The 17,706-nt window shown below is 34.2% G+C and overlaps 2 protein-coding genes across 2 annotated transcripts; one reads left to right on the top strand and one right to left on the bottom strand.

Annotated features, from left to right (window-relative positions):
- Nucleotides 1-101: 101 nt before the first annotated feature.
- LOC126776890 (MIT domain-containing protein 1-like) lies at nt 102-3,608 on the bottom strand. Its single transcript, XM_050499751.1, has 4 exons — nt 3,317-3,608; nt 2,779-3,017; nt 2,197-2,396; nt 102-1,367 (listed from the first exon to the last, which is right to left on the bottom strand). The coding sequence occupies exons 1-4, from the start codon at nt 3,441-3,443 to the stop codon at nt 1,205-1,207; spliced, it is 729 nt and encodes a 242-aa protein (XP_050355708.1). The 5' UTR covers nt 3,444-3,608; the 3' UTR covers nt 102-1,204.
- Nucleotides 3,609-3,957: 349 nt separating this feature from the next.
- Nucleotides 3,958-17,697, top strand: LOC126776817 (DNA-directed RNA polymerase III subunit RPC3). The gene is made up of 12 exons (XM_050499623.1): nt 3,958-4,031; nt 4,107-4,264; nt 4,349-4,464; nt 5,279-5,408; nt 11,896-12,097; nt 12,654-12,746; nt 13,456-13,620; nt 15,012-15,165; nt 15,464-15,584; nt 16,379-16,450; nt 17,007-17,174; nt 17,290-17,697. Exons 2-12 carry the CDS (start codon nt 4,118-4,120, stop codon nt 17,425-17,427), a joined length of 1,506 nt encoding a protein of 501 aa, XP_050355580.1. The 5' UTR covers nt 3,958-4,031; nt 4,107-4,117; the 3' UTR covers nt 17,428-17,697.
- Nucleotides 17,698-17,706: the final 9 nt, after the last annotated feature.

Raw genomic sequence — 17,706 nt, 5'->3', positions numbered from 1 at the left:
TTATACCCATTTGAAAGAAAACATTGCATGCATGTTCTTGCGCCGATTACAATTTCATAAAAGTATTAAAATGCTTGACTAATAAGTAACAATAACAGAAAGATAAAAAATAAATGTAACAAAGATAGGATATTTTTTTTTTTTTATATTCGCCGGGAGGGCAAATGACTACTCCACCTGATGGTAAGTGGTAGTAGAGTCCAAACGCGACGACGGCCAGTACAGACGGGAAAAACGTTCTGCACTAGCCGCCTTCGCCTTGCCGGCCCGCAAGATGCCTCTTCACGCCTCGTTTGAAGGAACCCGGGTTGTAAGAGGAGGGGAACACGTACAATAGTACAATATTGCGGTATTAAAAAAAAAAACATTGGTTTAAAATAAAAAAAATTAAAAAACAAATAGAACGGTAATAACAAAAACGTCTCAGATGCTTCATAACAAAATACTACAAGTTTACATTGACATTAAATATTATTGCAACAATCTTTAACAACTTTACGAAAAGTGTTAGGTGAGTCCGTACTGATATCTAGCAATCCACTAAGCTCATTGTATAGTTTACATAAACATGATATGGTGAATTTTGTTTAAAAACAGTTCTGTAGAGAGGCGGTACTAAGAGCGTAGTAGGTTTCGAAAATATCTATAGGGCACTCCGTACTTTATTTTAGAAAGTAAGTTTGAGCAGTCTATTTCTAGTCGACGGGCGGGTTGGCGTGGTAGATACTTGCCTTTCACGCCGACGGTTGTGGGTTCGATTCCCACCTAAGACAAACATTTGTGTTCATGAACATGTCTGTCTGTCCTGAGTCTGGGTGTAATTATCTATATAAGTATGTATTTACAAAAAAAGTTTAGTATATGTAGTATATCGGTTGTCTGGTTTCCATAGTACAAGTTATGCTTAGTTAGGGATCAGATGGCCGTGTGGGAATAATGTCACAGGATATTATTATTATATTTAATTTAAAGTAGTTTGTATATCTGATCATACATACAGGTGTCACAGAATTAATTATAAACACATGAAATTTTAATGTTACTGTTAGGTTTAATCCCACAATCATAGGTTAAGGTTAACATTGCGAGTAACAAATTTAAATTGAGAAATTTTTATTTTATCTATTTTATTATTATTCTTAAATATCATATTGACATTGGCATGAACATTAAAATTGCAATTTACAACATCAACAACAACATTTCATCCATATGATTCTTTAACATTTTTAGAGTGAACTATGTCGACTGTGGTCTCATGGCACGGTCTTAAATCCATATCGAACACACCAAGGCAAAACTTATTTTCTGGTGCCTTATAAAAATCTAATCCTCGCCCTATTTTAATTATCCATCCTGAGCTCAACCTGAAAAATTAAATTCAAAGAATTAGAAATTATTGTTAACTAATACAGACTACAATACTTGATATTGTCGTGTTCCGGTTTGAAGGGTGAGTGAGCCAGTGTAATTACAGGCACAAGGGACATAAAATCTTAGTTCCCAAGGCTGGTGGCGCATTGGCTATGTAAGTGATGATTGACATTTCTTACAATGCCAATGTCTAAGGGCGTTTGGTGACCACTTACCATCAGGTGCCCCATATGCTCGTCCGCCTAGCTATTCTATAAAAAAAAAAAAAAAAATGAGATTTCAGATAATTATTAATTCTGACAAGAATCCATTTAGCTTAGCATGAATGAATCTTATGTGTAGTGTAGTGTAATAGTACATATATTCAAAGGCAAGAAGAATAGAATCTTAGATTTACATATTCCATGCGATTTGCTTGCAGTTTTTGGTTAATGTATCTTTAGTTATAATTCAACATTATTCCAATTAACCACTACTAATTTTTTTTTCAAGTTTTGTTAAAATTCGAAATTCAATTTTTATTAATTCCTTTTAATTTTACTTATCGATTACCATAATAAGTATGATAAATTATTTTAGATCACGACCAATTGTGTCATATAAATTATTTAAAGTCAAACAATGGAAACAGTTATAGCATATTATGCTTTGCCTGAGTCCGTATTTCCTGATAGGTACAATGTTGGTGTCTTCAAATCCAGAGTAAACAGGTTTCCTATAGGCAAGCGTGCTACATCTTGGACCATGTCGATGCTTAACATCAGGCAAGTCAACGGTCAAAAGCTGGCCTATTAAATGTAAAAAAAATATGTAATTACTCACGTAATTTGCCTATCATGAAGTGTGTCAGAATATTTTACCACCAATTTTATTTTGTATTTTATTAAATCATTTTTAAGATTAAGGAGCCATTCCCTTTGATCTGCTTCTGATTTTCCATCTTTTGTAGTTATTAGTTCTATGTGTTTTAAATTGCTACAGGAAATAACTAGCAATTCACATAGCCTTAGAAAATTTTGAATCTGGTAACAAAACCGATATTTAAATATGAAAATATAAACAACAAATAATATAGCAATCAATGTGTTTTGTTTTCTTTACTGATATGTTGTCTGTGGAAAGACATTAAATATTGTATCACATAATGTAAAATAAATAAAGGATAACTTATATCCATTTCATTGGCTTTATAGTTCATATAATTATGGAAAATTATTTATTAATTAAGCAACCAACTCCTTCTGAATAGCCATACTCAAATTGAAACTTATTGGGATACAATGTGATGAAAATTAAAGTTGAATTTGCACTATTTAACAAAGTACATATAGGTCTCACCTGCATAATATGTACAGAGAAAGATGAGCTTTAGATTTACGAAATAGTATAAAAAAATAGAATTACCTGATGAAAACTTCTTACATATGGATCTTCAACAATAACATACTGGATTTCCTCATCGAGAAATCGTCCAAATAATTTCTTATAACTATGACCAGTGGAATTATTTTCTATGTGTACTTGCTCATGAAACTGGCCAGTTTCCTTTTGTTTTAAAACTAACTTTTTAATTGCTTCTGCTCTGTTCATGTATTCCTCCACTTTTTTTCTTAAATAACTTTTTGTTGTGTCATCATATTCACCTTTAATAAGTAAAATTTTACATCAGAACTCTTATACATTTAAATGACTGGATTTTTATAAAAAATATTAATCGATTTATTTATACCATATTAATAATAGAAAAAGAGACTGCTGATTCAATAAATCTTTTGATCCATCTTAGCTTGAGTCAGCACTTTCGTTTTTTTTTTTCAATTCTATGAAAATTAAGATGTAAACTTGTATATTTGTTTCAATGTAAAATACTATGAAATTGTAACATATACAATTTAATAGTATTTTACATTGAGCTAAATGTCTAGTAATAAAATAAACATACCTTTTATCTTGTCAACTAAAATCTGTAAGCCCTCTTGATAACAAACAAGAGCTTCAGTGTATCTTTTCTTAGTATCTAATTCAACACCTCGTTTCAAAATATTTACTGCAGCACTTTCAATATTCATAATTAATGTTTACTAGTACAAATAATAAAACTAAAAACCTCCTATCAAATCTCTGTTTCACCAAAAAGTCGTCTTTTTCTTATAGTTTATTAATGATAAAAAGTAATAACAACAAAATTGCAACTTACAGTTCGAGTTTATCATTTTGACAACGACAAATGACAATATTAATTATTGACTAACGAAAATTTACTTTTTTCGCAATTCAAATAACATCAACCACTATGGTTTATCAACTTACTAAGAAATATTTCGAAAATATATTGTTTTTGCTTTATAATAACAACATTTTGTTTTACAGCGAATGGTGTAAATAAAACAACAATTAAATATTTAATGGTTTAAAATATATATTGACAACTGTTTTTTCTTTTAATGAAGAAAAAAATTATAATATGTCAAAAATATTAATCAATAAATATTGTTCAATTTAATATTAAATTCAAAATAATAGTTAAAAGTCACACAAGCAGAGAGTTAATATAACTTTTGGTTTTCTGAACAAGAAACATAAAATCAAATGTGACGTAAACTGTTTGGCACTTTTGTCAAAAGTTGTAAACAAATGACCATGTGAAAATGTGAATTGTAAGATATAATAATATATAGCCTTAATATTATTAAAATAAATAATAAAGTTAAATAAAAGTTGTCATTCATCAGGCGATAAAAAAATGACGCATCAGTTGGGACGTGTAGTTTCCCAGATACTAGTAAGACATTTTGGTGAAATAGTTCAGCAAGTTGGTAACGATTTATTTATGTATGGAAGCAAGCCGATTGGCATGATAATGAAAAGTACAGGTCTTCCTCGCACACAGGTAAGAATCGTTTCCACAATGCATATGAAATACCAAAAAGTTACAGTTTTTAGTTATGTACACTAAACATTACTATATTTTCAGGTAATTGAAAGTCTAAGAACTCTTCTGAAATTTGATTTGGCAACTTTTGAATCTGATGTCACTGTAGAATATAAATTGAATTCTGAAAATATTTTGTTGCTGATTAGATACCCGAGGTAAAGAATTAGCAATAGTTCTAAAATAAACAAAAATAATTTTAAAAATACGAAATGAAATGTCAATGCATAAGATTCATTCATGCTAAGCTAAATGGATTCTTGTCAGAATTAATAATTATCTGAAATCTCATTTTTTTTTTTTTTATAGAATAGGAAGGTGGACGAGCATATGGGCCACCTGATGGTAAGTGGTCACCAAACGCCCTTAGACATTGGCATTGTAAGAAATGTCAACCATCGCTTATAGCCAATGCGCCACCAACCTTGGGAACTAAGATTTTATGTCCCTTGTGCCTGTAATTACACTGGCTCACTCACCCTTCAAACCGGAACACAACAATATCAAGTATTGCTGTTTTGCGGTAGAATATCTGATGAGTGGGTGGTACCTACCCAGACGGGCTTGCACAAAGCCCTACCACCAGTAAGGTTATTTATCATTTCTTATGAGGTATTCTCTGGCAATGTAATTTTCTTAATATTATTAAATATTCTTTGCTATTCATTAGAAATTTACATTTAGGATAATAATGACTTAGAAATTTTTGAATGAAAACTTAGATTAACAATTATAACTTTGTAAACTTTGATATGAAAAAAGTTTTATATATAATGACCACTTTTTATTAAATTTTATATAGGTAGACTACAAGTAGATAACTCACTCTTCAGACTTGAATACTAGGTGTTGCTGTTTTGCAGTACAATATGTGATAAGTGGGTGTTTCCTACCCAGATGGGCTTACCCTAAGCCCTACTACCAAATAAAACAACAACATTTTCTAATTATACTTATTTAATTATATTGTAGGTATCTACTGCAGATGAAGAGTAAATATGGCAGTGAAGCGGAGATGATAGTCGAGGAACTTCTCCAGCAAGCCTCATGTACTGCCACTGTGCTGCTAGTGACCGTAATGAATAAATACAAAGATGACAAGGTAAAAAGAAAAATTATGGATACAAGTTTCGTTTACTGCAAGTTACATATTTAGCTCAGATGTTTAAAAGTTTTCTATTTTTATAAACTCGTACTGGCAAATGGGTCGTTGCTGGGTTGAGACATCAATATCCATAGACATTAAAGTTGTTAAATATTAAACATCCCTTACATTGTCCATGCATCACCAACCTTGGGAACAAAAATGTTATGTCCCTTGTGCCTGTAATTACACTGGCTCACTCATCCTTCAAACCGGTACACAACAGTTCTAAGTGTTGCTCTTTGGTAGTAGAATATGTTATTGAGTGTGAGAATCTGTAACTTTTACTTGATGGTAAAAGTTAAGTTCAAATACAACATATTTGTTTTCAAAGACAGTACTTTTAAATCTTACTTTTTAAATAAAATGTTATCTAGTATCTGGCTTGCCCAACTTTATCTAGGAATTTATAATTGAATTAGCTGTACAATGAATGACTCTGTAGTATTACTGGCCAGATACATAATATATAATTCTTATGAATTTTTCTTTAATGAACTGCAAGAAATAGAATATTTGTAAGAAAAATAATAAAAATTTGACTGATGAATAACTTTATTAAGGCACTAGCCTGTCAGTCAGCCTGTCCGCTGACTTCGCCCGCGTCACAATCGAAAATAAACGGGATAAAAAGGCCTAAATATGTTAATTATATCATATTTCAGCTGTAATAAAGTAAACAAATACTCACAACACTCACAATCTTTCATTATGATATAAGAGTGATTATAATTATAATAGGTGTAGTATTTCCATTTGCTAGGGCATATATAGATAGATAAAAAGGCAATAAGTATAGATAACAACAAAATAAAACAAATACAGTCTTTATAACTTTTGATACACTCAACCGATTTTGATGAAATAAAGATCTTGAAATACTTCTTTTAATAATTCCGTTTAATTTGTAATTTTTAGCCGTTTCAAAGATTAGCCTGGACAAACAGACAGACAAATAAAAAAAATGATTGTTTTGGTATTGGTAAATCGCAGATATCCATATTAACTTTAAAAGAGGCAGATATTTTTAAATTACAGACAGCGTCAATTTTATTTATATGTATGAAAAAGAAAAAAATGAAATACTTATCTTTAAAGTGACTGATTATTTATAGTAAGTGTATTTTTGTGTACGATAAAGAGTGATTATTAAGATAACAATTAAGTAAACAATTTAATTTAAGTTTAATATTTAACTATTTAATATTTTAAGTAAACTTACAGAGTAAGTCAACTACAAACTATTCGCATTATTATTGAAAGTAGCTCTTATTATAAATAAAACAAATAATCAAATGCCTATCTATGTAATTTAAATAAAAACGAAATGACTTGTTCTAAGTGAACTAACCACAAAAAAACCTTCCAATATCTATCTTTTACATGACATACCTCCTGTATATAGTGCGTCTTTAAAAAATCGCTAGGGCCTTGAAACATCGCAAAACGGACACACCCATCAATGACGTTTGCTCGCGATCGGGTCTCACACTCGGCGATGAACCGATGACAAAGTCCACTCCACTCCCGCAGTGTACTGCATAGTACCGCGAACTCATTTTGTCACCGTCGTAACTTTTAAACATATACGTAGTGTATAAGGTAGATAAACCTTAAATATCAGAAGTGATAAAATTATTTGTTTTGATAAGAATCAATTTGTTAACAAATGTGCATTTGCGAAATAAATATCAAATTTTATTGTACTTTTGATTCACTATTTTAGCAAACTTTTTTGTAGAACTATTTAAGAGAATACATTTCCATCACTATATTTGTGTAACTCTTACGGTTTTTGCAGCACACGCCAGAATGGCTCGCAGATAGGAGAATTTTTTACTTACGGCTTACGTGACACTTATTGTTATATTTCGGCCAATTTACTCAATAGCTTTTTAAATTATAGACTATATGTTATCAAAAAAATTCATTAAAATCTATTCCGTAGTTTTTCGTGAAAAAGCAACAAACATCCATACAAACTTTCGCGTTTATAATGTTAGTGGGATAGTGGGGTAGGATTAATCATAAATAACAATTTTCTCTTCTTCTTAATAGCAGAAAAAGTATCATAATTAACAACTAATTAATTTCAAGTAATAATTAATATTGCACATTACAATTTTGCACTAGTTAGGCTTGAGTATTAAATTAATACTCAAAATTTACTAGTGGTAAGTTGTGTTGAATAAAGTTTATATGTTCGCCGTTTCCCGGTATCAAGCGATTTCGCCTGTTTTCGTATACGAGGCCAGCTTCTGAAAACAATCTCTCACTATAAATGCTGCTGCAAGGCGCTGAAAGGTAGACTTTCGCAAATTTAGACAAGTGTGGGTATTGCTTCAAGTTAGCCAACCACCATTTATAAGGGTCGCAGTTGCGATCAATTCGAATCGTATCCAAATAGGAGTCCATCTCGCCAGCAATCGCGCTGTTCTCTTGACCATTGTTAAACCAATCCGAAAAGATCTCGTGAGCATCGTGAGTAAAACTTGAGTCAGTTTTATTTCCTCTATATCTTTTAGCAGGCTTTGGAGAAGTCGATGTACTACCACTGCAAGAAGACTCGTCGCAAGTCATTGTTATATACTCCAACTCAATTTCCTGTCGTGCTCGTTCAGCTAAGTCAGTACCTAAATAGTTTGTTTTAAATCTAGGATCTAAGAAAGTTGCAATAAGGTAATTCGGATCTTCTCTTATGGAGTTAAAAATACACTCTAATTCGGCCCTTAAAGAGGCCCTCATATAAATTAAGTCAGAATATCGTTGCACAGTCTCATCATTACCTAAATAGTTTATTAATGCAACAATATGCGGAATTACTTCCGATATGCACGAGGCTTTAGAACTCATTATTTTAGTGATTTCCTCAAAAGGTTTCAAAAGCTCAACACACTGTTCCATCAAGCACCACTGTTGTGATGTCAAATCATTGAATGTGCCGTGTATGGCCACATACAGGATGATCGCCTGCCTTTGCTCCAATAGACGTTCTGCCATATAGAAAGTAGAATTCCACCTAGTGCTGGTATCTTCCACTAATAGATGTTCTGGTAACCTTAACTGCTTCTGAACAGCCAGCAGTTGTTGGCGTGCGATTTTTGAATCACGAAAATATCTTACAAGACTTCTACCTGTGGTAATCATGTCTGTTACTTCTGGTTGGGCCTCTAATGCCTCGGTTACAACTCTTTGAAACGTATGAATGAAACATTGGGCAGAATCATACCCCGCTACTCGACCGCCTTTCTCCAAGTTAGCGCCACTATTGTGAACAAGTATGTGTATTTTGCTTTGCTCAATATCCCAACGAGCTGTGATAGAATTCAGTTCTTTCGCAATTCGAAAAAGTATTCCTTTTCCGGTGTAAGATCGTGAAAGTTTCTTCATAGCAAGAACCCCATGTTGAAATTGAAATTCTGGAGACAACCAATGAGCTGTCAAAATCAGAAATTTGAAGTTCTTATGCAAACAATTCCATACATCAGAAGTAATAGAAACTGCGACAGCATCTGAAATTCTAATTTTAATTTTGTCAAAAATTCTGCTGTAAATATCATGAAATACTTTTTGGTATATATAAGCGCGGCTTGGCAATTCATAGCCGGGTAAGGCTTTTTGAAGGAATCTTGTAAATCCAACCTTTTCTATAATATCCAACGAAATGTTATCTAGTACAATCATTTCTGCGATCAAATAATGATATTTTTCTGTCTTTGCATTGTTCTTGTCCCGAACTTCCGGATGTAATTCCTCTTCAAAAAATTCCGACAAAATAAATTGCTTTTCTGTCCATGCCGAAGAGTGCATCTTCGTACCAGGGATGGATTGCTCCATTTGCGGCGTAGTAATTACTTTGGTTTTATCTTTCTTCAATAATTGAAATGTCTCTGGATGTTTTGTTTTTAAATGATTTCTCATGGCAGAAGTACCTGATTGAATATTAAAAGAAAATACAGAATTAGGCAAAAACTCAAGTGAAACCATGCGTCGTTTACTTATGCAAACCCGTGTAGGTACCACTCACCCATCACATATTCTACCGCCAAACAGCTATACCAAACATTTACCATCAGGTGGCCCATTTTACATCCTATTTTATAAAAAAACCCATCCGTTACAGAACCAATACCTAAGTTGAAGGTAAGTTAAGTTTAAGTGTTTTTCGTAATAGATTCAAATTGATTGTTCGAAGCCAGTTGCTTGGCTATATTCAACTTTTAGTAAAATAAAAGCGTATGATGCAAGTACAACTTTATAAAAAAAAATATTGTACTTTTATTAAAGTAAAGTAAAAAAACATTAAACAGGAATTGTTGAAATTGTGGTTTTAAAAGATGATGTCGTCCTGCCCGTTTTCAAAGGCGGTCAATCTGAAGAGAGATTAACCAACTGCGCAGGATATATTATAGTGCATAAGTGTGTGCGCACACAGGTGCACACTTTTTTCACTCACACTTATGAGTATGATCCGATCGGACTATATCAGATCGGTATATGCCTAGCTACTAGTCCCCCCCACGAGGCTGACTAATGTTTAAAAAATTACAGGTATTTGTTCTATATGGTAGATTAGATATAGGTAATTTTAATTTATTTTATCAATCAAGAATTTTTTAGTCACTGATTACACTAATAATAACTTTTCATACACTGTCACGAATCAATTTTGTAAGAGAAAACAAAATTAAAACATTTTTAATTCCAATTAAAATTAATTTAAACTTCCTGTAAAACTGACTAACCTGCCTTCTTTCCTTCGGCACCGCGAGAAATTTGAATCTGGCACAACAAACAAACAGAAATCATGGGATTTTCAATGTCGGTATCAAAATATTGCCAAATTGGCGATCTCTTCTTCGCTGATTTTGACATGTCTTATTTCTGCTTTATCGATTTCTTTAATTTTGATAATAAATTGTCAAATAGCACGTCACAAACAACGCAGCAAGTGACTGAACTTTTGAACAAGTAAACGATTAATACCCGAATTCTTCCGATTTCGCACGCAGTAACTGTGTTCACTAAGCATGGGTAATATGAAATATCGCCTTGAAGCCATATTGAATCGTATATAGATATCGGTTTTGATTATCGGATATTGTATCTATATATTTCAATATCTAGATATTGGATTGAATCTATGGTACTCTGAAACCGAAACTTCGGTTTTATCCAATAAAAATAAATATTTATGTATTTTATCGCATATAATGTATTGATTAGTAAGTTTTGATTTATGGGCGTGGATAAATAAGTTAATATTAATTTATTAATAGACATGTCGGTATTATGATATTTAAAATCAGTGAAATGAACTTTATTTCATACTTTTTTCAAGCTTAGGATTGATTGCATAATAGCGATGATGTTTATTAATTACTTATATAAAGTACAATGTGAGTAATGCAGGCGTATTTATAAGTTAATTTCTTCATAAATACATTTTTTTTAAATTATTCTCGAATTTAAGTGTCTTCGAAAGTTATAGCTCGAATCTCTTTTGATCTAAATGTAGAGTCCTGGTAGCTTTGTTGCAACAAATACGACATTTTTGTCTCAATGTTGAATTTATCGAAATAATTCCAAATTAAGCTCGTATTGGGACATAATTCTTCCTTTTATTTAATACAAAGATTAACTTAACCAAAAACTGTCCCAAGAAATTATTTTTAATTAACACTTGTCTTGAATACTTTTTTTTTAAATGTTCAATATAATATGTACAGTTATTTACACAATTGAACACACAATATAAATTATTATATATACATCAACCTAAACAAGAAAAAATACATGAGTTACGAAAACTTGTGTTCACTGTTCAGTCGTGAAGTGACAACAAGCCGGTAAGTACGTACAGATCCTAGAGTTTATAAGTTTCGACAACAGTTTATAAATTCCAAAACTAAATATATAATTTAAAAATATCTTTCACTTTATCCTTTTAAAATAAAATGGTTTCTCGTGGAGAAAATTAATTTATACGAACGCTAGTAGTTTCGAACGTTTTGTATTAGGTATTTATATTGTATATTGTTATTGTAAATAAATAATTATGAACACAGCAGCGCCACCTAGTTACGCAGCTGCAAGTTAATTTATTTTTACGGCGGTACATACAGAGTAAAATAAAAAATAAACCATATAATATATCGTAATATTTTGAAAAGTACCGGTTCGAATTGCAAGTTCTAATCGGGAATATGTATCAACATAAAACCGATAATTAATTATGGAGTAAAATGAAAAAAACAAGAGTTTCGTAATAAAATATATACATATAATGTGTATCAAAAATAAGCTGGGCGTGTTGTGGGTTGCGTTAGAACATAGTACGGGCGAATGGCGAATAGGTTAAATAATGACACGGGATACAGTCTTATTTTTACTCCTACGGGCAACTAGCAAGGTATGAAGCTTTCAAACAAATAAATAATTTCAGGAAAAATCCTTGAATATAGTCAAACTCAAGGACACATTTATCAGTCTAGCCACAGCTGGCTACATTCAGCAGGCTCCCGTTGCTGAGCTTAAAGATGGCAGTGAAATACCCACATTAGTGCCAGTGGCTACCATAGTCCCGGACCTTGATGTAAGGGATTTGATCCAGGCTATGAGCTCCAACTTAGCTGATTGTAAAGATAGTAAGTATACATGTATATTCTTTGAATTAAAAAAAAATATATGATGATGAATCTTGCCGCCGGAAGCGTCTTAGCTCTCCAGCGTATATATACTAGTCGATATGCAAGAAGCTCCCCTGAAGGTCGGTTTGAGGATGAACATGCCATATACTACCATTATATACAAACACATAACGGTTTAGTATTGGAAAGATGGAACACATATTTAAATACTTAATGACTTAGATGTAGGTATTCAATCAATGTATCCTACCATTCCTCAACTACGTGTTCCGAACGCTGAAAATCCACAAAAGACAAAGGTCGAAGACTTAATGAAGCGTAATGTGTAGGCTGGATTTTTGGCAAGGGACAATGGAAGGTAGACCAAAGTCGTCTCGGAGTGGAGGCGTAGAGAAGGCGGCCAATGGGCACATCACCCGATGGTCAGAAAAAAAATTGGCGCATCAGAGAGGTTTATGTCCGGTAGTGGATTTATGTGACGATAAGGCAATTTTAAAGTGTACACTTGTTTTTAAACGCATGCGCGTTTTCATGATGATTTTATTTATTTCAGATACTTATTGGAAAGTCAACTATGATAGGTTTCATCTGGATTTCAGAGATGATATGATGATAAAGGCAATCACGAGACGAATCGATGATAATGGTAAGCCAACCCAAGATATTATAAAATTTATTTACAACATTTACTTTAGTATCCGGAATATATAATTGAATCAGTTGGCAACTTTTAATGAATGGATGCAAAATTGAGCAAATTGATCTGAGTGATGAGATTTCACACTATTTTAATTTAACAACATCTAAACAAGTAATAATGTCCTCCAGACCGATTTCAGCCACGGCGGCCAATCTCAAGAGAGATTAGCCAACTATTATAGTTCACAAGTGTGTGCGTAAACACAGATGCACTCTCTATTCCGTAATTTTCATAATCCGATGGGACGGCTATCCGACACGATCGGAAAGAGTTCATGCGCGGGACCAACGGCTCTACGTGCTTTCCGAGGCACAGGAGTTTACACACTTCCAACTTCCAGACTCCGGGCTGCTACTGAGAATTTTAAACTTTTTATTTGCCCAAGCTGGGAATAGAATCCGGAACTGTCTGCGGCCTCATATCAAGTCACTAGACCAACGAGGTAGTCAATCTAAACAGGAACAAATTACATTACATACCTAACTAATATTTTATTATTAATTTATCGACCTTAATCTTATATTATTATATATCTGTAAATAACATTTTATTTTGCAAATTCGCACTCTCTAAATATTTTATTTTTTAACAACGGCTTTTATCAGCTTCGAGAGAATATATAATATTAACGGAATAAACTCGTCATCCTTTTCAGCGGGCGAGCTGATGCGGTTGATGCTGGAGCAGATGTACCTGTCGTCGTCTGCGTGGGCGGTGGAGTCCTCCCCCGCGGCCGCCTGCGACCTGCGAGACCTCGCGCTGCGCGTGCATGACCGTCCCCTGCTGCACGCGCACGTCGACCACTACCTCAAGGTCCTAGGTGACACACCTTTATACCTCATTCACCGTACCACGTCTGTCGCTGGTACTCGGTAAAAGTACCTGGGTAATTAATCACCGCTGCCAATCGATTGCAACATATTAGTTGAATGAATGGGATTCATATATATGTTTGTATGTGTAAGAGAGAGATAGAGATAAAGTATAAATGTAATTCCTATGGGGCCAAAAATGCTTGATTGTTGAAAACGTGCAAAAACTGAATCTACTACTGTAATTCGTTTAGTCGAAGTCTATTTTTCTGTTGTTATTAGTGAAATTTTGGAAATGTTTTTGTTTTTGCTTCTGGCCTGTAAAAACGTATTTCTGTTGTAGAGTTTGCTCTTCTTGTCCTTTTAAAGACATTTCTCTTCTCTCGTTGAAAATTAATTTCTAGATAGTACTACGCTGTTCATATTTGAAGTTAAAATATAATTATTATGTTAAAATAATTTAAACGAAAATGAAAGTTTTATTTACATATTTTTAGCATAACACAACACAACATAATTATTAAAAGTTATAAGTATTAAAAGAATACCTGCAAACAAATAAGATTCGTTAACATACGCATATAATTTAGCGATTTGTTTTTGCCGTTTTAAATTAAGTATATATTTATTTACATACGTCTATATACAATGTGTAATTTTTTATTCGATAAGACATAGTTTTTACTTATAAAAACGAGATCTGAAATGTCACGTGACGATTCACGATTTCTCAGCAGTCTTAATCGATATCAAAATAGACTTGTGTCGCTCGCGAGCGAGATATATAAAAGATATATATCGTACTAAAAGAGCGAGTATATCAGTAGTTCACCATTTCCTAAACTATATCTTAACATCCTAGTAATAAGATTGAATTCAGATTAACTCAGAGCGAGAGCGAGCGATACAGTCAATATGTCAGATTGTGTCCTGAATGCAGTGATGCCAGACATTTAAAATAAAAGCATTGTTGGAAAATAAAGAAAATTAAATGAATATTTATTTATTTCAATCATATTTTTTTTATATTTAAACAACTTACTGAATTGAACTAAATTATAAGAATAATATATATGAACATAAAAATAATTTATCTGGTATATTTTAATTGCATACTTATATATAAATTATAAATTAGGAAATTATAGTACAATAATTGCGTCACATAGCTAGTTTTGAATGTATTTGTAATATTGTTTTTAATTATGTGACGTCTGACGTCTGGTATTACTATCACCTAGCTCAACAACAAATAACTGTTTACATTTGTTTACTTCGTCCTGTTCTCGCTCTGAGCGAGATATAAAAGAGTGTTATATATCTTAGAGCGAAAAGAGTATATCTCTCTCTTCTTCTTAATTATATAGTTTACGCAAGTCTATATCAAAACGTATTTCAGAGGAAAACGGAGCTAACTTCATTCGTCGCGCCGGAGATGCCGGCGGGGGACAGTACGTGGTGCGAACCCAACGAGCCGCTGAGCAGCTGCTTGAAGCGCTGCTCGACCACACAGTCACGGAGAGACTCGGCTCCAAGGCAGCTAGGATATTCCGGTGACTGACGCTTTCTTTAATATAATTCAATTTTATTTTATTTCTTAAATTTGATTTTTATATTTTCATTTTATTTTTGTTATTTACTTCCATCTTTATTAATTTAAGCTGAATGTAATGTAAGCATTATAATTTTATTTTTTATGTTATAAGTGTAATGTCATTCAATTGTATTTTAAATATATCGGTGGTGTTTCTTATATCAATAAATGTATAAATACATACATATATACCTTCTGATGGCTACCGATACTGGTCACACTGACAATGCAACTGGCAATTTGGTTTTTTTTTTCAGTTTGATTAGATCGAAGAAGTATATAGAAGAGGAAGATATACAGAAAAATGCAATGTTACCGAACAAGGAGTGCAAAGAGCTGACGTACAAGTTACTCGAGGAACATTTTATAAGCGTGCAGGTAATGGCTTAAATTATTTAGCCATAGTGTGATACAGATAGGATATGTAGATACGACCTTTTAAAACGGTAGCTGTCAATGTCGATTAAGGAAATTTTTACTACGTAGTAAAAATCGGTAGATACCGAGTACGTATGCGCTGACCAAACCAAAACATGGCAAAACGGAAGCTTCGATAATTTTAACTTTATTCACCGTTTCAAAAACGCCTTTTTGCTAAATATGTCGTACACGAATCGCGTTTCGTATATATACTTATATTACTTATATGTATATATAAGTACGTTTTCTTTAAAGAAAATGTATTGTCAACATTTAAAATCTAATTTGTTTCCTTTCATATTTGAAACCTTTTTCTGTATTTTAATACGTTTCGAGATATTGCCATTTTATTTTGTACCACCCACTCATCAGATATTTTACCGCAAAACAGCAGTACTTGGTATTGTTGTGTTCCGGTTTGAAGGGTGAGTGACTCTGTGTAACTACAGGCACAAGGGACGTAACATCTTTTGTTCCTAAGGCTGGTGGCGCATTGGCGAAGTAAGCATGGTTAACATTTCTTACAATGCCAATGTCAATAGGCGTTGGTGACCACTTAGCATCAGGTGGCCCATATGCTCGTCCACCTATTTATTCTATAAAAAAAAAGGTTTAGAGAGAGACATTCCCGAGTCTCGGTGCGCCCGTTGCATATGCGCCTGATCTCTCTCCGCGACTGTCTTGTGACTTGTCGGACTACTTGATAAGGTTGACATCATTTATTCTTATTAACGATGATGAAATACTTCCAGCCGATGAGAAAAGCCGCGTCCGCCGGCGGGTCGGCTAAGGCGATCTATCTTTATCACGTGAAGTTATACGATGTAAGTTTTATCTTTTAGTGTTTGATGTTTTAAATTTTATAACATGTTTCTGGTTACAGAAACATATTTTGGAACGAAGTTTTTTTACGCGGTTTACAGGAGAGTGAAATGGCAGAAATTTTGATGTCACCGCCTAACTGTGACATCAATTCCATCGCGCACAAAGAAATTTGGCAACTCCTTTCTTTGTCGCACTACCAAAAAATGGAATTCCTTACCAGCTCACGTGTTCCCCTCCTCTTACAACCCGGGTTCCTTCAAACGAGGCGTGAAGAGGCATCTTGCGGGCCGGCAAGGCGGTGACGGCTAGAACAGAACATTCTTCCCGACTGTACTGGCCGTCGTCGCGTTTGGACTCTACTACCACTTACCATCAGGTGGAGTAGAGTCATTTGCCATCCCGGACATATAAAAAAAAAAAAATCGTCACGTAACGAAAAATCGTTAGGCACTCCAAGCGACATTTCCTCTCCTTCTCTTTACTGTCTCTTTCTATTTTACATCTATACATGGTCGCCATCGCGTGTCGTGTGTCTATGTGCGTGTGTGTGCGCAGGCGGCGCACGCGGCGCGCGAGCTGTGCCTGCGCGCGCTGCACAACGTGTCGCGCGTGTCGAGCGCGACGCGCGCCGCCCACGCCCGCCTGCTGGACAAGCAGCGCCGCGTGCGCTCCATCGTGCACGGCATGCGCGTGCGCGGGGAGCCGCAGCAGAACATCGACGACGTGAGTACGGAGCGCTGTGGCGGCTTCGACACGGGAGCGAGACCACGCGGCGGACATACGTCACCCGTTACAACATTTACGACCGCGTACTATTTATCCGCTGCTGCTGGCGCAGGTGCTGGAGACGCTGACGCCGCCCGAGCTGTCGGCGGTGTCGGGCGCGGAGCGGCGCCTGCGCGCGCTGTCGGCGGCCGAGCTCGAGCTGGACCGAGCGCTGTTCCTCATCTCATGCTACTTCGCCTTCCCGCGGTAACTCCACTTCAGGAGCTCCGACTAATTAACCTTGCTCGCAGCCCGCTCCGAAAGTCAGTATTGCTGTGACGTCAGCTGCTCGTTATACTTCGACTTTCTCTCGGATCTGTTATTGCAATTATATAATTTCGCTCACGACGAAGTTTTCATATTACTATCTTGACTCGTCTCTATATAATTCGAAAAATGGCTAATTACTATTCTATGTGATATTTGATTATCATATTATGTACGTACATTTGTACTAAAATACTTAGTTATTATTATTATTATTATAGTT

This window comes from Nymphalis io, chromosome 21 (assembly GCF_905147045.1).
Source record: "Nymphalis io chromosome 21, ilAglIoxx1.1, whole genome shotgun sequence".
In the NCBI taxonomy this organism is placed as follows: Eukaryota; Metazoa; Arthropoda; class Insecta; order Lepidoptera; family Nymphalidae; genus Nymphalis; species Nymphalis io.
This window is presented reverse-complemented; position numbering and strand designations above follow the sequence as displayed.

Bases quoted from the DNA above. Each gene is read 5' to 3' on its own strand.
- LOC126776890 (XM_050499751.1), bottom strand. From the start codon at position 3,443: ATGAATATTGAAAGTGCTGCAGTAAATATTTTGAAACGAGGTGTTGAA. The intron at 3,018-3,316 runs GTATGTTTATTT...TACTTATTAAAG, and splicing joins TTTAGTTGACAAGATAAAAG to GTGAATATGATGACACAACA. The intron at 2,397-2,778 runs GTAATTCTATTT...TTTTGTTACCAG, and splicing joins ATGTAAGAAGTTTTCATCAG to ATTCAAAATTTTCTAAGGCT.
- LOC126776817 (XM_050499623.1), top strand. From the start codon at position 4,118: ATGACGCATCAGTTGGGACGTGTAGTTTCCCAGATACTAGTAAGACAT. The intron at 12,098-12,653 runs GTAAGTATACAT...TATTTATTTCAG, and splicing joins CTTAGCTGATTGTAAAGATA to ATACTTATTGGAAAGTCAAC. The intron at 12,747-13,455 runs GTAAGCCAACCC...CATCCTTTTCAG, and splicing joins GAGACGAATCGATGATAATG to CGGGCGAGCTGATGCGGTTG.